This window comes from Heteronotia binoei, chromosome 1 (assembly GCF_032191835.1).
Source record: "Heteronotia binoei isolate CCM8104 ecotype False Entrance Well chromosome 1, APGP_CSIRO_Hbin_v1, whole genome shotgun sequence".
Taxonomy (NCBI): domain Eukaryota; kingdom Metazoa; phylum Chordata; class Lepidosauria; order Squamata; family Gekkonidae; genus Heteronotia; species Heteronotia binoei.
Window position 1 is genome coordinate 254,483,579 of NC_083223.1, and position 20,643 is coordinate 254,504,221.

At 43.4% G+C, this 20,643-nt stretch overlaps 2 protein-coding genes across 4 annotated transcripts; one reads left to right on the forward strand and one right to left on the reverse strand.

Annotated features, from left to right (window-relative positions):
* Nucleotides 1-364: 364 nt before the first annotated feature.
* On the reverse strand, nucleotides 365-8,207 carry PFDN2 (prefoldin subunit 2). Its single transcript, XM_060253520.1, has 4 exons — nucleotides 7,972-8,207; nucleotides 3,570-3,658; nucleotides 1,850-1,973; nucleotides 365-702 (listed from the first exon to the last, which is right to left on the reverse strand). Exons 1-4 carry the CDS (start codon nucleotides 8,071-8,073, stop codon nucleotides 523-525), a joined length of 495 nt encoding a protein of 164 aa, XP_060109503.1. The 5' UTR covers nucleotides 8,074-8,207; the 3' UTR covers nucleotides 365-522.
* Nucleotides 8,208-9,099: 892 nt separating this feature from the next.
* On the forward strand, nucleotides 9,100-20,430 carry NIT1 (nitrilase 1). Of its 3 annotated transcripts, none has more exons than XM_060253540.1 (7): nucleotides 9,100-9,305; nucleotides 10,189-10,296; nucleotides 10,956-11,228; nucleotides 11,839-11,942; nucleotides 12,956-13,089; nucleotides 19,527-19,652; nucleotides 19,777-20,430. In XM_060253540.1, coding segments are annotated over exons 1-7 (1,011 nt in total). In that variant the 5' UTR covers nucleotides 9,100-9,303; the 3' UTR covers nucleotides 20,041-20,430. The 3 variants fall into 3 exon arrangements, with proteins under 3 accessions (XP_060109523.1, XP_060109515.1, XP_060109532.1); XM_060253532.1 differs by having other exon boundaries at nucleotides 9,212-9,336; XM_060253549.1 differs by lacking the exon at nucleotides 9,100-9,305 and adding an exon at nucleotides 9,352-9,361.
* Nucleotides 20,431-20,643: the final 213 nt, after the last annotated feature.

Here is a 20,643-nt window from a genome sequence, read left to right on the forward strand (position 1 = left end):
GAGATCCTTTTAAACCAGAGCTGCTACAGGTTCAACTTGGAACTTTGGGAATATAGATCTTTTGCTCTACCACTGAACAAGTAACCTATTAAGCAAATTTTGATAAGACTAAAAAAAAGTGTCCCCATTAATCAGACAGCACAGTGTACATTTTGTTTTTATATTGTTCTAATCTTTTGTATGTTTTTAACAATGGGTTTTTTTTTACTATAATTGCTTTATTGTAATTATTTTTGAATATGTTGTACATCACCCAGAGCCATGCTATGGCAGGGATTGGGCGATCCATAAATTTAATCACTCTATCATAGGAAGAGAAGGTGATCCAGTGCCACTGCCCACTATCGCACAGGCCCAAATCAAGTGACGCACAAAAACTGTTTATTTTAACAAAAATATTGTAAAGAGTGGACACCAAAATAATAATAATAATAATAATATTAAAATTAAGCCTTTAAGATCAAGAACTGCAACTATGGAGCGAGAGTTGGAAAGTCCTTAGAGAGTGGGCCCCTCCTCTCCCTAGGAGACCAAGACCCCTGCAGAGCTGGCTTTGGCACCTGCCCCCTCGGGACTTTCCTTGGAAGGAGCTTTCTGGTCATCCTCGCCCATCAAACGAATGTTGTGCTTTTCCCGGAATTCATTCAGCTCCCGGCCTTTTGTTTGCAGCTGCTGGCTCAGCGACTCTATGATCTTGCTGATCTGTGGGACCAAAGCAGAGCAGGGAAGGAGAGTCAGGATGAGTAGCTGGACAGGTGAAGAGGTCTCTACAGGAATGGCAGAGGGGAGACTTCCTTTCCTGGACACTCCATCTAGGGATAATGCCAGGGCATTTTGTATGTTTCACTGACATGTGGTGAGGCAAGCCTTTGTGTGACTATTTATGATCCCAGATAGGGGTGAAGCTTGTGGGATATCATTTATAAAGGAGACAGAAGGAATCATGTATTGGTTCAAATATACCACAGTCCTTCACTTTGCTAGTTTGATGTAGTGGTTAAGTGTGCAGACTCTTATCTGGGAGAACTAGGTTTGATTCCCCGCTCCTCCACTTGCACCTGGTGGAATGGCCTTGGGCTAGCTATAGCTCTCACAGAGTTGTCCTTGAAATAGCAGCTTCTGTGAGAGCTCTCTCAATCCCACCCACCTCACAGGGTATCTGTTGTGGGAGAAGAAGATAAGGAAGTTTGTAAGCCACTCTGAGACTCCAATTTAGAGAGAAGGGCCGGGTATAAAGCTACGGTCTTCCTCTTCTGTGCTGTCAAAAAAAAAGGGCCTCTGTTTTACATGTGTCTGCCAGGGATTGTGAAAGTGGGGGTCACAAATACATCCTTCCACATGTTAAGTTTTAAAAATGTGCACTGGAAGTATTAGGAAACATATTTGCATCACAGAAATAAGTGGTGGCAAGGAAAGAATGGTAGGTAAGTTACAAGGCAGAAGACAAGAGTCACTTTAAAAGACAATAATGCTAGGAAAATTTGAAGGCAGTAGAGAAGAGGAAGACCCATCATGAGATTGGTTGACTTAAAGAAGCCATGGCTCTCAGTCTGCAAAACCTGAATGAGGCTGTCAATGATAGGATGTTTCAGAGGGCATTAATTCATAGGGTCGCTGTAAGTCAGAAGCAACTTGATGGCACTTAACACACACAAGTTACAAGCGTGCCATTCTTTATGAACTGTTTGAAAATGGGCACTGATTCAATTGCCTCTGTCAACTACCAGTCACCAGTAGGAGACTGGGTAGAATGTTCTTGTAAATTGGGATGAGGGAGAGACTAACAACATTTTGGTCTAAGGGACCTGCAGGAAATTTGAAACCTCCTTACTTTGAACAGAGACATTACCTGCTCTTTGTTGTTTTCTAAGGCGGGAAGAACCTCCTTGACAGTGCGTTCCACTAACACTCCCCCCACCATCCGGTAGCACTTCCTGGTAGGATCCACCTCCCGGAGAGTTTCAATAACCAACCTGTGAAGAGAAAGAAATATGGAAGATGGGTGTGTCCTGCAACAGCCTGCAACAGACATCCCTCGATCTAGAAATCCACCCAGCTAAGAGCCACGGATGTCAGGAGCCCTCCAGCCACAGAGGAAAGAATTTCTGCTTAATGCCCTGCAGCCAAAAGAAGGTTGCATCACTCGCCGCTTTTCTATCACACAGTAAAGGGTGCAAGGAGGCATCAGAGATACAAGCTAGGGTCACTAGGAGTACTTTGGGTAGTTTATTATAGAGTTTTACAGCCTGCACTTACAAAATAGAATTTCAAAGAAGATTTTAAGAAACAATAAAAACATCAATACCCAGAGAAATGGTGAAATAAAAAATCTGAATGACCGGCAAAAGTCTATAGCCTTCCCACTCCAATCTAGAGGCTAACTTCCAAAAACTAACTGGAAGAGGAAAGCTGTCCTCTTTGCACAGCCAGGCAGGGCACTTCAAAGCAGCAACAGAGAAGGTCCTGTTTCTCGCAGAGGTCAATCTGGCCTCTATGTAACCTGGTACTTGAGGCTGGACCTTTCCTGATGATCTCTGATCATGTGCTTATGTTAGTTCTGTGCAAGAGCTAACATCCCCCTAAGATAGGATCCAAACTATGCATTCAGCAGAATGAGACAGAGGCAAAGTCCAGAGGGAATAGAACAAAGAGTATTGTTTTACACCAAGGGTGTCAAAACATGCAGTTCAGGGGCCGAATCAGGTCCCCGGAGGGCTCCTATCAGGCCCCCAAGCAACCAGCTGTCATCTGCTTTCTTCTACCTATATCTTGCTTCCTTCTCCATAACAGTTTGCTTTGCAAGGCTTGCTCAACTGCACAGGAGCTACAGAGCAAAACCTCTATTTTCTCCATTGGCTGAGGCTCCTCCCTTGGGGAGGAATAGCTTGCTTTGCCAGACTCTCTCAATTGCACAGCAGAGCTACTGAGCCAAGCCTCTCTTCTATTGACTGAGGTTCCTCCTCCCCAGTCCCCTGGGGAAGGCAGAAAAGAGCCAGAGCTTCCTTTGCCCAGTTTACAGGATCCCATGGGAGAAATACAAAGAAAGTATCTTTAAGACCAATGAGTGCTAACATTTAAAGCAGGTTTTAAGTTTTTTTTAAAAAAAATACATTTGTGTTTGTGTTCTTTATAAAATTTATATCTCTGCTACCTAATCTTAAATAGGTACACACATGTCCAAGCTTGACATGACCTGGCCCAACCTTACACGGCCCGGCCTAACAAGATCTCATTTATATCAGATCCGGCCCGCATAACAAATGAGTTTGACACTCTGTCGTAGACTATGGATGTGGGATCATATTTCTGAAAGTCTTCAGGTGTTAATAACAAGTCTCCCTGCAAGCAGAAAACTAGCACAGCAGAAATCTGGCTGGGACACAATGTCTCTCCCAAATGTGCTGTTAGTGGAACCAGAGCATGCTCCTCCATATCATCTCCCACTGCAGCATTGCAGCCCACTCAACCACCTCATTGTAGTACACACAGATCAGTAGTCAAAGGAAAGCAACGACACAATAAAACTGTAAAGAACAACTATACTTTTAAAATCCCTGCCCAATACATACTTGTGTTCGTTCAGCTCTATCTCCAGCTCAGCTGCCTTGGAGGCCAGGCTGCGCTGTTCCTGACGCAGGCGGTTAAATCCAGCCACCACCTATAAGGAGAAAATCAGTTGCAGGCTGAAACACCCTCCTCCACTCCAAGCAGCAACCCAATTTAATCACACAAGGGCTGGTTTTTTTACATTAGTCCTTTCTGTCCCCCCCCCGCCCCCGTTTCTCTTTCTCCCATCAAACTTCATCTCTGTGTTTTAGCAACCGGGCTTAATTGTACTGATATTGCTGATAAGCTTGCTTGACACTGGTGCGAGACTTCCACAACAGCCAAAGAGAAGGATTCGGTTTGTGGGTCCTTGGAACAACTGTTCACTGCCTTGTCTCATGGTTCCTTGCCTTTCCCTTCACAATCCACAAAGGGATAACACATTGGACATTTGATGGTTTCAAACACTGACTGCATCCACACAGACTCCCCCCCCCCCCCCATTTCCAAACTGCTTTACTTTTGGACCATTCACACAATGTCATTCTATAACTATCTTTTCCCCAGGCATTCTCTGTCCTCAATATGTTCTTTCTCAAGTTTGATTGGAAGTGATCCAGAAAGAACACCAATCCAAGCATGGTAGCAAGCCATCTGAATGGAGAGGTGTACATTTTCAAAGGGCTTGTTCACATCAGTGCCATTTTCCCTCCATCAGCCTCAAGTGTTCCATTTTCCCTCCTGCTCCACCAAGGGGTTTTAAAAACAAACTACAAATAATTACTACTACTACTACAAATAAATTTTATTTATATCCCGCCCTCCCCGCTGAAGCAGGTTCAGGGCGGCTAACAGGACATGGTATATACCATGATATTGTATAAAACAATTATACTATTCCCCCACACAGCAATAACGTGATAATCTAGTGTCACCGTCTACTAGTTCCTCTGAATTCCTTTAATCTTTTATTTTTAATGAAAACTGTGAACTCAGAAACCCTAGTTGCTCATGGCAACAGATAGTCATGAATTTTTAAAAATCCTCTAGTACCATGGAAGGGAGAAAATGCAGCATAAATTGCAGCTGACCAATAAAAGTATGTGCAAAACCCCTGTGTGGATGCTGCAACGTCAGTGTGCAGTGCAGTCATATCCATGAGGAGAGGAAAATAGTATTCTTACAGGACAGATGCAGCTCTTGTCAACCATCCAGTTAGCAGACCACACCATTTGACGGGACGTACTAAAACTCGGAACAGCGCCTGCCCATAGACTATACACGCCTGCCCATAGGGAATAATGGGGACCACATTTCACCACAGGGAAAAAGAGAAATTCACCTAAGGACACCCCTTTCCCATAGACTACACATGCCTGCCCATAGAGAAAGCACACCTGCTCATAGGAAATAATGGGGACCACACTAGCCCTTAGAAGAAAATGGAAATTAAGCTTCACCTAAGCATAGCGCCTGCCCACAGAGAAAGCACACCTGCCCATAGGGAATAATGGGGACCACATTTCACCACAGGAAAAAGGCATATTAAGCTCGGTCTAAGGACACCCCTTGCTCATAGACTATACACGCCTGCCCATAGAGAAAGCACACCTGCCCATAGGAAATAATGGGGACCACACTAGCCCTTAGAAGAAAATGGAAATTAAGCTTCACCTAAGCATAGCGCCTGCCCACAGAGAAAGCACACCTGCCCATAGGGAATAATGGGGACCACATTTCACCACAGGAAAAAGGCATATTAAGCTCGGTCTAAGGACACCCCTTGCTCATAGACTATACACGCCTGCCCATAGAGAAAGCACACCTGCCCATAGGAAATAATGGGGACTACATTTCATCATAGAGAAAAAGGGAAATTAAGATTTTACTTTCGTCCAAGTTTTCCCTCCTGAGAATTCCTAGGACTTCTTCCATGGGAAGATCAACTGCACGACCTGTCATATATGGATTGTTAATTAAGCACTTATCTGTATCATTGCTATCTGTCATGTTGATAATTCAGGGACCACTTCACAGCTCCCTTGGAATCCAAAAATACAATGTCCAGCCAGTAGAAGGTGCAGAACAGCAAAGTCAAAGGTCATCCACAACTATACATAGTCTGAATATCTGACTGCAAAGGCCAACATGTGCAGAAATGACCTACTCCTAGTCAGCAGAGAACACAGCAAGCAGAGTTTTCAAAAGAGAAACCTAGAATATAAACTTTAAGTTCCTAATTAGTAGCTAAGCAACAGCACCCCGTACCCCTCTTGGGTAGTTGCTGGAGACCTTGACCTCTGGCTTCTGCACTGTGATTTATTACTATTGTTCTCCCAACAAGCAGGGCTTTCTGCAGCACTTTTTGGATTTGTTGGTGTTCTCTATCATGGGAAATAAGCTATTGACTGTTGTGAATTTGGTGATGTTCCCTTATTGAGATTTATTGCTATTTTGACATCGCCCCTCAAAGTAGAGCAACATCTTCAGTTAACCTCCAGTTTTCCTTAATCTACACTGTGCACTGAACAACAGTGATGTTCACCGAAGAATAAAGAAAGCTGGACTTTCAGATGGACTCTTGAAATTAGAGGTGCCATGTTGCCCAGTAAGCCGCTCATCTCAATCAGTGCCAGGGTAGCCTGTTAGGCGAACAGGGACAACGGAGAGATATGCAGGAGAAGAAGAATTGAAGTTGGAGGTGCTGGGAAGGGGAGCCACTCTGTGCCCCACCGCAACTGCCCACAGGAGGTGGTGACAAGAACACTAGCAGAAAGAACAAAATGGAAAGACAGCAGGGAGGATCTAGGTTGTTGGAATGAAGGAGGAGCTCTTTGTTCCATGCTCAGCGCCATTTAGATAATCACAGATTAGGTGTTTCCATGTGTGAGTGAGGAGATCAGATATTTTGGTAACATGAACGCCATTATTCCCTCTGGCCAAGCTGGCTCTCCATTATTCCTCATAGGCAAGTGCACTTCTAATTCGTCCCTATTGGAGATTATGCATTATCTATTGGAAATCATATATTATGTAAGGGCAATAGCTCTCCATACTGGCCATGTGAGGACTGCAATGTTTATAGAGAGAAGCTTTGGACACAACTATACATAGTCTGAATATCTGACTGCAAAGTCAAATGTGTCAAATGTGCTCTCCCTTATTGCCTATTGAAAAACCTGGTCTAAAGTACTCCCAGAGAAAAAGTAATCTCTATTATATTCCCTATGGGCAGGTGTGCTTTCTCTATAGGCAGATGTGTATAGTCTATGGGCAAGGGGTGTCCTTAGGCCAAGCTCAATTTCCCTTTTCTCCTATGGTGAAATATAGTCCCCATTATTCCCTATGGGTAGGTGTGCTTTCTCTATGGGCAGGTGTATATAGTCTATGGGCAGGCACTGTGCTTAGGTGAAGCTTAATTTCCCTTTTCCCTATGGTGAAATGTGGTCCCCATTATTTCCTATGAGCAGGTGTGCTTTCTCTATGGGCAGGCGCTATTCCAAGTTTTAGTATGTCCCCCATTTGACAGCAGCAAAATACTCCAAAAACATGAGAAAGATGGAAAGTGTTCCTTATTGTTTCATTATGACCAAACCTATTCTCAACTGACCCAAAAGCCAACCCAAGCCTTCCAGCTTCAGAATACTTTCTTTCTACCCTCATCTTCCTCACCATCTTAAAACCTTACACAGCCTGTTTTGCTATAGATCCCTAGAGTGAGATCTAATTTATTTATTACCTGAAGATACTTATAGTTGCCAGAGATGCTCACTGCTTTATTATAGCCTGAAAAAAGTACCAGCGACGAGGACTGCTATTTACAAGAGACTCTGGCTTAAATGAAAACTTCTAAGTTTTGCTAACACTCACAGGACCTCTTTTTTACCTGCATTTAAACTCCCCCAGAAACAGAGAAACAAATAAGCAGCCAAATGTGCTTGCTCAGTGTTAACACAATGTGTTGACGAGTACTTTTCCGTTCAACACAACCTCATATCTTCCAGAATCATTCAAAATAGATTCAGGCTTACACGTACACACTGCACAGCCCCACTCCTTTTCTCAAAGACCTCACCTATCCCACGGCTATCCAAAACTGTCTTTCTAAGCCTGCAAACATTCGACCACAATCCCTTCCCCTCGATTTCAAAAGCCCGTCACTGCAGATCGGCCTTGATTACATCATGCTCCCACACTCTGCACATGCCCAAAGGAGCTCCCGTCTTTCCTCTGAAGTCACAGCTAAGCAACACTATGGAAGGGTCCGGCTTATATTGGATCCTGCGTACCATACACAGGGAGTGAGCCGTGATTTACGCCCCGCCCTGCACTTTGTCTATGCCCAGAGGCACGCCACCCCACGGCTTCTCCAAGCTTGCCTCTCCTTTTGACTCCCCTCCCTCCTTCGCCTGCCCCGTTCAGCACCTGCTCCGCTGTCAGTGGCTTGGCGGCACCTCCGGCTGCAGCACCGCCTCCCCCACCGGAAGGAGCCGCCGGGCCGCTTTTGCTCTTGCCGCTCTCCGCCATCTTCCCTCAGCCCAACCGAAGAAGAAACACACCGAGCGAAGTTAACGGCACTCGAACTTCCGGGGATTGGAGCCCACGAGAGCCCTCATGACCGGAAGTCTCGTTGTCTGCGTCCCTCACAGATTCACTTCCGGGACGCCGCTTCCGGTCTTATAACTTTTCACTTCTACATCTTTAGAAGTCAGTCTTCGCGTGTGCATGGACATACGAAAGTTTACAATCTGAATAAAACGTTGCTGGTCTTAAAGGGGCAACGGGACTCCTACTTTGTTCTACTGCTTCAGACCAACACGGCTGCCCACTTGGATCTATCCCTAGAAGTAGAAAAGAGCAGGAGTCCAGAAGCACCTTAAAGACTAATACAATTTGCGGCAGGGGAGGGGCTTTCGTGACTCACGGCTGATTTTTTCAGATACAGCTAGAATGTACATTGTAGGATGTAGCTGTATCTGAAGAACTGAGCAGTGACTCGCGGAATCTCCTGCCCTGCCACAAATTTTGTTAGTCTTTGAGGTGCTACTGGCCTCTTGCTCTTTTCTACTCTAACAGGGCTACCCATCTCGAGCTGTCCCTACCCAAATCAAAGGTTTGCTCAATTTGTTAATTTTGCTATTCTGTCATGGGCAAAAACAATTTTGCATTCTACACCACTGCCTGCCAGCTGTATGTATTTCAGTTCACTGTACCCCATTCCTGCCTCGTCTGAAGAAGTGTGCATGCACACGAAAGCTTACATTCTGAATAAAACTTTGTTGGCCTTAAAGGTGCACTGGTCTCCTACTTTGCCCTTAGGAGGATACTGGTTGTATTATTAATTAAAAATATACTCGCGAAGTTCTGATTTCCTGCAATACTTTCAATATTCCCATCTTTATTAAGAGAGTTAAGAATTACACTCTGTAGATAAGCGAAAATAAGTAAACTGAAAATGTCGGGAAGAAACCAACGAAGCCGGTGCAGGCGCCGACTGTGGTAACCATTTCCCGTCTTGTTGAGATCTAACGTCGCCATTTTTGTTGAGGGTTTATTCTGGCCTATGGTTACCTTGTGTCGCCATCCTAGCTAAGGGACCCCATGTATTCTATGGCATAGGGCGTTCTGTCGGCCATTTTTTTTACGGGTAACTTGGACTAGGAAGAGCCATCTTTGTTAAAGGCACTGACCGACTTCCCGCGTGGACTTTTGATCCTGGTCTTGGGGGCGTTCTCAGCCGCTTCCTATTTTCCGCTCATGTACGCATAAGGGGAACTTAGGGGTCGATATGTGGGTGAAAGAAGAGCTTTGCTGGGTATGGTGGGCAGGAGGGGGATGTGACTGAAGACAGACTTCTGGTTGATATATTAGGATGAAGATGACACTCAGCATGTTGAGGGGAAAGAGCAAGCCTAAATCGGGGGCAGGACCAGGAGAACGCAGGGTTGAGAACTGGGTTGCTGTTCTGTGGAACTCCTTGTCACAATTATTTATTTTCACTGACAGCAGCCCGAGACACAGAAGCGCAGCTGGTAATGTTTCCTCCCAGGCTCCCATCCTGTATCCTGTCTAGGTTAATCTGCTTACATTCCCAATATTTCCCTTTCCTGGAATGCTTAGAAAAATGGGTGGTTTAAATACAGTCCCAGCTGTTTGTGCCTCCTCGTTGGCCGAGGTAAAATGCCTTTTTTTTTAAACTGGGAACTCTTAACAAAATGTGAATCAAGTAGGAGTCAAGTTGCACCTTTAAGACCAACGAAGTTTTATTCAGAATGTAAGCTTTCGTGCGTGAAGAAGTGTGCATGCACACAAGAAAGCGTATTTTCTGAATAAAAATTTGTTGGTCTTAAAGGTGCGACATGACTCCTACTTTGTTCTACTGCTTCAGACCAACACCGCTGCCCCCTTAGATCTATCAAAATGAATCAGAACATTTTCCGTTGCCCTAAATCGAGCATGATCTGATTTAGCATATAAATTTTAAAATTAAACCATCTTAGTTTTGTCCCCAAGCCAAAAAAAAAAGTTTCTAAATCTGGATACGTATTTGCAGTTTTTCAAGTCAATGAAACACATTTACATACAGACTTTTTGCCCAGAAGCCTTGCAAGATCACCATATTTCCCATCTTGTCTCTTTTAGGCTGAGAAGAGTGACCCAGAAATCTCTGCAAACCTATCTCAAGGGCTTCTTCCTTCCCAGGCCCTGGAAACAGTTTTGGCAGATCAAAAGCCAGACACCTGACCACAGGTAATTAGCTCAGGGTCCAGATGCAGTAGCCGCAAAAACTGATCAGTGGCTAAGTTTCTATCCCAGCTTCCTTCAAAATATTCCTGTGCGGCTGAAAATGATTTGTGTCAGACTAGGATCTAGGAGACTCCAGGTTCAAGTCCCCACGCTTGTTCTAACCCTAACCCATGGGTCAGTCACGTGCTCTCAGCCTAACCTACCTCACACAATTATGAGGATAAAATCGAGAGGAGAATGCTGGCAAGCTACTTTGGGTCTCCTTTGGGAAGAAAGAGGGAGTATAATTGAAGTAAATAAAAATGTTTGAACCCAGGCTATTCTGTACCCATACCACATAACTAGATTGTACATGGGCAATATTTTCTGGAAAAGGAATATTTAAGAAGTACAGCTAATAACTATTCCAAATAAATTTAATATTGCATCAACAGTTTTTATATTCAAAATACAGCTATTTTGAGTTTATGCAGGTCTTAGCCACCAATTGGAGGTGGGAATCTTGAATGTGTATCTCTTACAACAGCCACACTGTAACTCATGGAAGATTAATTTTTTTAAAAAAAAATCTGATTTAACTATGCTGTTCCAGAACCATGTGATTAACCATGAACCATGTGATTGGTTAGAAAACCCTGTCTGCCTCCTGTTTGCTTTCTCAGACTCTCTGCTGCCCCCTGTGGATTCAGAGGCATGTCTGCCAGCGCCAGAGCCCTGAAGCCCCTCATTGCTGTCTGCCAGGTGACCTCAACCCCCAACAAAGACCATAACCTGGAATGCTGCTCAAGCCTCATCCAGGAGGCAGCCCAGCGGGGCGCCTGTGTCATCTTCCTCCCCGAAGCCTTTGACTTCATTGGCAGCAACACAGAAGAGACCCTCAGCCTGGCTGAGCCCCTGGAAGGAGATCACATCCGGCATTACGCTAGCCTTGCCAGGTAGGACTCATGGGATTTCCTAGTAAGGAAAGAGTGTGCAGAGTCTCATCTCTGTGCTATGTTCTGGGAGTGGAGTAATGTTGGGAAGTAGAGAGTGGGAGGCTGGGAGAAAGCAGTATGACCCTGTTGGGAGGCTTACCCAGTGTCCTGCTGCTGAGGGTGGAGGGGCAGCTGCCACATCCTCCAGCAGTTACTTTACATCCAGTTACTTTAGCAGCAGCTGTCACCACATCACACAAATCTTCACTGTTCCAGAGGAGTTAGCTGCATTAGATTATTGCTGCAAAATAGAGTCCAGTGGCACCTTTAAGACTAACAAATTTAATTGTAGCATAAGCTTTCAAGAAACACAGCTCTCTTCATCGGATCTTCACTGTGTGACTGAAGTAAAGCTATGGCAATAATTTTGTGGCTGACTCTGCCTCCTGCAGCAGCCATTTTATTACAGCCATTTTGTAGCTGTGCCTAACACGTTGTGTCAGAATTCCAAAGGTGCCCACAAGCATTAAAATATTGGGGACCCCTGTGCTCTAAGGCCTGCAGTGAGACAGCAAATGCTGAGATTATTTTCCCATCTATGGTGCCTTCTGTTTCCCATCTCCTCTGCCAGAGAATGTGGGGTCTGGTTGTCCCTTGGAGGCTTCCACGAGAGAGGCAGCGACTGGGAGAGCACACACCGGATCTACAACTGCCACCTGCTCCTGGATCCCAAAGGTGAAAAGGCTTCTTTGGTAGTGGATCCTTTCTCTCCAAGTTGGTCAAGTCAATTTCTGTAACATGGGCTCAGTCTTCCCTCTCTAAACTTCCTGTGTCTTCCATGTCCTTCTCCAGAATCATCTCCCACCACTGTGCACATGCATCTCTTTGCTGTATACCTAAGGAATTGAGTTTTGGGACATGTATCCAATACTGGCTTTAGAAGGAATCCAGAGAACATAAGAACATAAGAGAAGCCATGTTGGATCAGGCCAATGGTCCATCCAGTCCCACACTCTGTATCACACAGTGGCCACATATATATGTACACACACTGTGGCTAATAGCCACTGATGGACCTCTGCTCCATATTTTTATCCAAGCCCCTCTTAAAGCTGGCTATGCTTGTAGCCGCTGCCACCTCCTGTGGCAGTGAATTCCACATGTTAATCACCCTTTGGGTGAAGTAATACTTCCTTTTATCCGTTTTAACCTGACTGCTCAGAGTAGGATGTTAGACTCCCTCCTTATAACCAGCTAGGGAATGAACTGATATCCTTTTGTACCGAGGATACTCCTGGCACTACCAAAAGGCCTGTGTGGTTAAGAATGCAAGTCCAGGAAACAATCAAAAGAGGCTTTACTTCATTTATGTCCCACCTTTCTGTCCAAGGAGGACCCCCCCAAAAGCAGCTCACATTGCTCTCCTCCATTTCCTTCTAACAACAACCCTGCAGGGTAGGTTAGGCTGGAGGAAAGTGCTTCTGGTTGTACTTGGATCTTCTCCCCTCCCCCCCTTTGAACTATCCCTCCTCCCATTTTCCTATGAAATTTTGCCACATGAGCAGATGATTTTGTCTAAGTCCAGCAACCAGGATATTCCTTTCTCCACTTTTTCTGATGGCATCATACCTTTTAGTAGGACAGTGCTGTTGTGATTCTTGGTCCACATGAAAGAAGTATCTTTTACACCGCCAAACCTTCCCTGCCCACAAATTTACCACCTTGACCCTTGCCATGGTTGGCTTTAGGAACGCTGGTGGCTGCCTACAGAAAGACTCACCTCTGCGACGTGGAGCTGGAGGGACGAGTGTCCATGAAGGAAAGCGCCTTTACCAATCCAGGTTCGGAGATTGTGTTGCCTGTCAGCACCCCGGCTGGAAAGGTACATGTGAAATCCCTGGAAGGCCCATTAGCCAAAGTATTTCTTTTCCTTTGCTACATTGTTGAGTTTGAGACTTAGAAACCACCTCTGTTGTGAGTCAAGAAACTTCAAAATGCACATCCAGATTTTAAAGATCACATTCCTCATCCCAGAAATCCATCCAGCGACACTATAAAGTAGACAAGGAGACCTTGGAAGCCCAAGTGTAGCCAGACCTTTGGCCCTTCCCCTAGAAGAAGGGTCTTATTTAGTGTCACACCCAGATGCTCTGAGCACAGGGGCAGATTGCCTGCTCCACTAACCACCTTCTAGCTCAGGAAGAGAGTGGGACATCATCCCTGCAAGCAAGCAGTGTTCCCTCTAAGCTGTGTTAGCATGAGCTAGCTCACAGATTTTCAGTCTCCAGCTCACACATTTTTGTCTTAGGGACTTTCGGGGGCTGGAAAATGGAGAGCTGAACTGCTTCTCATAAGGGAGGCAGCTGGAACCTCTGTGTGGGGGTAGAGAAGGCAATTCAATGCCTACTACCTACTTTTCTCATCTAGAGAATAGTCCAAGACACGCTTGGGAAACTTGGAGGAGATTGACTTTGGCGGAAAGCGAGCTCCGGAGGGGGCTCCTTTGAAGCTTTGAAGGATCTCCGGCAACGAGTGTGTTACATCGTCTGCACAGGGTCTCCAGAGTCATTAAATTGACTTAAACTCACCAGGATCCAGCACCTCTATACTACAAATAACATCTGGATTACAACTAGGATGGTGTCTACTTGGATAGCTGCTGCTGAAGATATTGATTTTTATCTTTCACTCCGGGACTAAAATAAGGATTTACAAAAATAACTAAAAGGTGGCAAAAAGACTATATCATGCTTATATAAAGAAGAGGAGGAGGGGTGAATTTGGGACTATTTAATATTAAAGAACAGAGTTTAAAAGTGAAAAAAACAAGAATGTTTTGAATACTTGCGGTTTCTGAAAAACACCATCGTCACAGCATTGCTGGTCAGTATAATTCCACAGGAAGTGACGTTTTGTATCATCGCGTGATTTGATTACCAGTGAGAACGGGATTTGGAGGCAAGTAAAGCAGAAAGTAACCATTGGAAGAAGGTCAGATTGCAAGTCAGCCAGCCTACTCTAGGACTGAAAAACCATAGAAAAACATCGGTGACCATTAAAAGAAGGGAAAAATAAAATATTTTAAAGTGTTGGGGACTTCAAAAATTGGTGGAATTGGCATATTTGGACATTATAAAGTTAATATTATTGGACAGTATTGCTGAAAGCAACTATAAAGGCCTGTAAAGGAAGAAATTTTTTTGAAAAAAAGGGGTAAGAAAAATCGCGAACGCCATTTTGGATATTTTAAAAAATTGAAATATTAATATCTCTGCTTGGGGTGCCCCAGGAGCAGTGATTTTAGGCTCATTGGAAAGAGCAGGTCTTGTTCTTTTAAATCTGATATATAGTTTTGCTGAGATCAAGTTTTTGAGTATTTTTTAACGTCAGATCACAAGCCAATTCGTACAAGAGCCATTTCAATGGAAAAGATGCAGGAGCAGTTAGAGGCTATGGAAGCAAGGCTGATGAAAGGGATGAAGGAACTCAAGAAAGAAATTAAAAAGGACATTGAAGCTAGTACAGTAGCTTTAGAGAAAAAATCTGAAGATCTTAAAAATGAAACTGTGGTAACATCAAAAAAAGTGGATGATGTGGAGAAAAAAGTAAAAGAATATGATTCCACCTTAAAAAGTGTGCAAGAGAAAGCTGTATTGCAGGACTGTAAGCTGATGGAAAACCTGGTACGTCTTAGAGGAGTACCTGAGAATGAACAAGATCTGAAGGATTATATAATAAAAATTATTGTGGATTTTTTGGAAGATGATTTAGAAACATCAAAATACCAATATGACTATGTGTATAGAGTCAATTCTCTCTATGCTAAGAAAAATAAATTACCAAGAGACGTGGTAGTAAAATTTTTGACACGGGATATGGTGGGAAGAATTATAGCTAAAAGTGTACAATAACTGAGAAGATTTTTGGAAGAACATAAAGAATTTGGTGACACAGCTTAAAGAAGGAAACATAATAGGTGTGAAGGCAAATAGGTGTGAAAATCCTCCGCTTGAGACCCTGGAGAGCCGCTGCCAGTCTGAGAAGACAATACTGACTTTGATGGACCGAGGGTCTGATTCAGTATAAGGCAGCTTCATATGTTCATAATGGATTACAAATTATTATTTTGGAATGTAAATGGACTAAATTCACCTCAAAAAAGAAAAACAACATTTCATTGGATTACAAAGCAAAAACACAACATAATTTGTTTACAAGAAGCTCATATGAAACAAACTGATTATAAATTTTTATGGAATAAGCAATTGGGTCTGGAATTTTATTCATTGGCTAAACAAAAAAAAGAGAGGTGCACTTTTTTATATTAAACAGGAATTGGAGCCAAAAGAAATTTTTAAAGATAATGATGGGAGATATTTAGCAGTGGAAGTAACTTTAAATACAAAAAACCCACTGCTGCTGGGACTATATGCACCAAATGGTGCGAAAGTTTCTTTTTTTAAAGAAATAATGCAACAGCTTGATCAAGTGGGGAGGGACGGTGGAGGGACAGCTTGGGGAGGGACGGTGGCTCAGTGGTAGAGCATCTGTTTGGGAAGCAGAAGGTCCCAGGTTCAATCCCTGGCATCTCCAAAAAAGAGTCCAGGAAAATAGGTGTGAAAAACCTCTGCTTGAGACCCTGGAGAGCCGCTGCCAGTCTGAGAAGACAATACTGACTTTGATGGGCCAAAGGTCTGATTCAGTATAAGGCAGCTTCATATGTTCATATGAACAAGTGCCATATGAACAAATTATGAACAATTTATGATAATTATGAACAAATTATGATAATGGGAGATTTTAATGGTACAATTAAAAATACATTGGACAGATTGGGGAGGAAAAAAAAATAAGGAAGGGAAATTGCCAAAATCTTTTTTTGAATTAGTTAAGAAAACTTGGAGGATTTATGGAGGAAGTTCAGCTCTGAGGTACGGGACTATACCTTTTTCTCAGCAAGACATAATACTTTTTCAAGAATCGATATGATATGGTGTACAAAAGACTTAGGACTTATAACTAAAAACATAGAGATTCTTCCTAAAGTAAGAGCAGACCACAACCCATTAATGTGGTCAACTAAGTCAATTAAAAAAACCAGAAGGTGGAGGTTAAATGAAGATTTACTACAAAACAAAGAAATAGGGATATCTCTAGAAAAAGAAACCAAAACTTTTTTTCAAATAAATGAAACTGAGGACATGGAATTTCAAATGGTATGGGATGCGTATAAAGCAGTGATGAGAGGTATTTTAATTACATTGAATAATAAAGATTAAAAAAAAGAAAAACAAATGTTAGACATTCAAAATGAAATAAAGAAAAAGGAAATGGAATTAAGGAAAAGACCTGGGAAGAAAAAAATTATTAGGGAGATTACAATGTTGCAGACACAACTGGGACATTTGTTGAATAAAGAAGTAGAGTGGAACTTGAAAAGACTGCAACAGAAATCTTTTGAAGGAGCAAATAAACCTGGTAAATATTTGGCTTGGCAATTGAAAAAAAGAAAAGAGAAGCTAAAACTATAAGAAAAATAAAGGTTGGTGGAAAAGAAATTGTAGATCAGGAAGGAATAAAAAGGGAATTTTTAAAATATTACGTCAAATTGTTTAAAAAATCAAAAATAAGTAAAGAAAAGTTGGAGGTATATTTGCAAAGTATTAATGTGGCTCCATTGACAGAAAATATGGGAAAAGTCTTAAATGAACCGATATAAAAAATGGAAATTGAAGCAGCAATAAATGTAATGAAAATGGGAAAAGCACCTGGTCCACATGGATTTACAGTAACATTTTATAAAGTCCTCAGAGAAGGGTTAATACCCAGACTACACAAATTGATGAATATTGTAAGAATGGAGGGGAAAGTACCGAATACGTGGAAAGAAGTAGTGACTTCTTTGATTCCAAAAGAAGATAGAGATGTCACAGATGTAAAAAATTATAGACCAATCTCATTGTTAAACGTGAATTATAAAATATACATGAGAATTCTAGCGGAAAGACTTAAACAGTTTTTGATGAAGTTTATTAAAGAAGAGCAAGCAGGATTTCTTCCAAGGAGGCAAATAAGAGACAATATTAGAACTGTTGTAAATATTGTAGAATACTATGAAAGACATCCTGAAAAAGAAGTGGCGTTATTCTTTGCGGATCCAGAGAAAACTTTTGATAATTTAAATTGGGACTTTATGTTTGCGGTGATGGAGAAACTGAGATTGGGAGAGAATTTTATTAGAATGGTAAGAGCAGTATACACTGAACAATGGGCAAGACTTTGTATTAATACAGATTTAACCGAGTATATGATGATCAGCAAAGGAACAAGACAAGGTTGCCCTCTATCTCCGTTGTTGTTTATAATGACTTTAGAAATTTTGCTGATGCAAATTCAGGAGGATAAAGAGATAGAGGGACTGAAATTGAAGGGATTTTCCTATAAATATAGAGCATTTGCTGAAGATGTTATGTTCATAAATGAAAACCCATTAAAAGTAACACCACTGCTCTTGAGTAAAATACAAGAATATGGAGAACTGGTTGGATTTTATATAAATAAAGAGAAATAAAAAATTTTGTGTAAAAATATGAGAATTGAAAAACAAAGAATTACAGAGCTTAACTGTGAAGTTACGACGAAAGTAAAATATCTAGGTGTGGAAATTACCATGAAAAATATTGATTTATATAAAAATAATTATGAAAAGTTATGGCATAAAATGAAAGATGATGTGTCAAAATGGAATAGACTCAATCTGTCTTTATTGGGAAGAATAGCCGCAATAAAAATGAATATTTTACTGAGAATAATGTGTTTGTTTCAAACAATTCCGATTGTGAAGGATAATAAACAATTTATTAAATGGCAAAGGAAAATTTCGGAATTTGTGTGGGCTGGGAAGAAACCAAGAATTAAAATGAAAGTATTAACAGATGCTAAAGAAAGAGGTGGATTTCAATTACCAGATTTAAAACTATACCATGAAGCAGTGTGCTTGGTGTGAATAAAAGAACAGATAACTCTGTTAGAATGGATAACTCAGCTTAAAGGGAACATTGCAAGCAAGGACTTTCAACTCGGTCTGTCAAGGGCAGTCTTGTCTACTGGAGAGCCAGTTTGGTATAATGGTTAAGTGCACAGACTCTTATCTGGGAGAACCACAGATTTGCCTGCCACGTTGACTGTTGCTTCTCATTCTGGTGAGCATTCTGACTCTGAGCAGAGGCCACGGCTCAATTTTAGATCATCTGCTTGGCATGCACAAGAGCCCAGGTCCAGCCTCTGGCATCCCCAGCTGAAAAGGATCTCGGGTAGGGGGTGATGTGGAAGGTCTCTGCTTGAGAACTCGGCAGAGCCACCACCCAATCAGAGGAGTAGAAGAAGATGATATTGGATTTGTATCCTGCCCTTCACTCTGAATTTCAGAGTTTCAGAGCAGCTTACAATCTCTTTTACCTTCCTCCCCCATAACATACACCCTGTGAGGTAGGTAGGGCTGAGAGAGCTCTCACAGCAGCTGCCCTTTCAAGGACAGCTGTGTTAGAGCTATGGCTAACCCAAGGCCATTCCAGCAGCTGCAAGTGGAGGAGTAGGGAATCAAACCTGGATTCCCCCCTGCCCCCAAAGGTTTGATAGTATCATCTCCTCCTTCCTCAAGTGACAGAGAGAGAGCGCCGATGAGAAGGATGAGTGGCTTGGGATCCGATCTGAACCACGAATGTGTCAGTTTGCAGCTTGGACATGTAGCTTCTCCCCCAACATGACCCTACACTGTGAAAGGAAATCCATTCACAAAGTTCTATCACTGCCACGGCCACCTTAAGGCCGACTTGCATCCTTCCACGTCCACAGAAGTCTTAGAAAGGTGTGACTCTGCTTAGGATACCAGAGTTGGGAGATGGAAGGCACCTCCAGTCCACCTTGCCCCAGGAAGGACCCAAGATGGTTTGCAAAGTACATTGTCGGAAAGCAACACTGGTGTAGCAATCTCTGGCTCTCATATGAACATATGAAGCTGCCTTATACTGAATCAGACCCCCGGTCCATCAAAGTCAATATTGTCTACAGACTGGCAGCAATTCTCCAGGGTCTCAAGCTGAGGTTTTTCATGCCTATTTGCCTCAACCCTTTTTAGTTGGAGATGCCGGGGATTGAACATGGGACCTTCTGCTTACCAAGCAGATGCTCTACCACTGAGCCACCATCCCTCCCCTCTCGGTTTTAGTCCTAGCCCACTTCCACAGCTGCATTCAAACCAAGCACCCCCTTCCATCAGGGATCCCAGCCAACCTCCCACTTGTTCCTGTTTCCTTTTAGGTCGGCCTGGCCATCTGTTACGACCTACGTTTCCCAGAGATGTCACTCGCTCTGGCCCAGGAAGGGGCGGAAATCCTGACCTACCCATCTGCCTTCACGGTGACCACAGGTTCTGCACACTGGGAGGTAAGAAGCTCTAGTGCTAAAGCAAGGGGTTCTCTGATCCCCCATAATATTTCAGAGAAACACTTTAATCTGTAGTGGTGGGCAGTGGGTATTCCCTAGATCCTCGCTGTTTCTCCTTCTCCAGGTGCTACTACGAGCTCGCGCCATTGAGACCCAGTGCTATGTGGTAGCAGCCGCTCAGACGGGCAAGAACCATGAGCACCGCACCTCCTACGGCCACGCCATGATAGTGGACCCCTGGGGCAGCGTCATTGCCCAGTGCCAAGAGGGACCGGGCCTCTGCTATGCCGAAATTGACCTGGCTTACTTGCGCCGCATCCGGCAGGAGATACCCGTCTTCCACCACCGGCGGCCCGACCTGTATGGCCGGGTGGCCCCCTTGTCATGAGTGGGCGCGCCCTCACCTGCCGTGTCGAGGACTCAGCTGCTGCCGGACTGGCCTCCGGAATCGAGGTGCTACCCACGTGATTGTGAGGAAAGGAGCAGCCTCTAACCATCCTGGACCTAATGGATCAGCACTGTTGATTTGTGCCCCAGTAAAGAGCTGTGATGCTTGCAGAAGTGGGACTGACAAACTGAGCACCATATAGGCTGCATTAAGAACACTTTACCCCATCTCTGCTAGAAAACCGAGTTTCTACTCCTGCTCAATTCTGCCATTACTTTTAATGTCATCTTGGTCATAGATTTCCTTTTAGGCCTCTGGCACTCCAGCAGGTCCCAGTAGATCACATTTCACCTAAATAAAGCTTAACTGCCACTTTACATTCCTCCAGGACCACGATCCATCCCTTTGTCTCCATTTCTGATCCCTGTTCATAATTGAGGTGGGGAGAGGTCGTGGCTCAGTGGGAGAGCATCTGCTTGGCGTTCAGAAGGTCCCGGGTTCAGTTCCTGACATTACCAGCTAAAAGGATCAGGTAGCATAGGCAATAGGAAAGACCTCTGGCTTGAGGTCTTGTAGAGCCACTGCCACTGAATAGACAAGCCT

Bases quoted from the DNA above. Each gene is read 5' to 3' on its own strand.
- PFDN2 (XM_060253520.1), bottom strand. From the start codon at position 8,073: ATGGCGGAGAGCGGCAAGAGCAAAAGCGGCCCGGCGGCTCCTTCCGGT. The intron at 3,659-7,971 runs GTGCTGAACGGG...TTCTCCTTATAG, and splicing joins AGCCACTGACAGCGGAGCAG to GTGGTGGCTGGATTTAACCG. The intron at 703-1,849 runs GTAATGTCTCTG...TTGGTCCCACAG, and splicing joins TAGAAAACAACAAAGAGCAG to ATCAGCAAGATCATAGAGTC.
- NIT1 (XM_060253540.1), top strand. The intron at 10,297-10,955 runs GTAATTAGCTCA...TTGCTTTCTCAG, and splicing joins AGCCAGACACCTGACCACAG to ACTCTCTGCTGCCCCCTGTG. The intron at 11,943-12,955 runs GTGAAAAGGCTT...GGTTGGCTTTAG, and splicing joins CCTGCTCCTGGATCCCAAAG to GAACGCTGGTGGCTGCCTAC.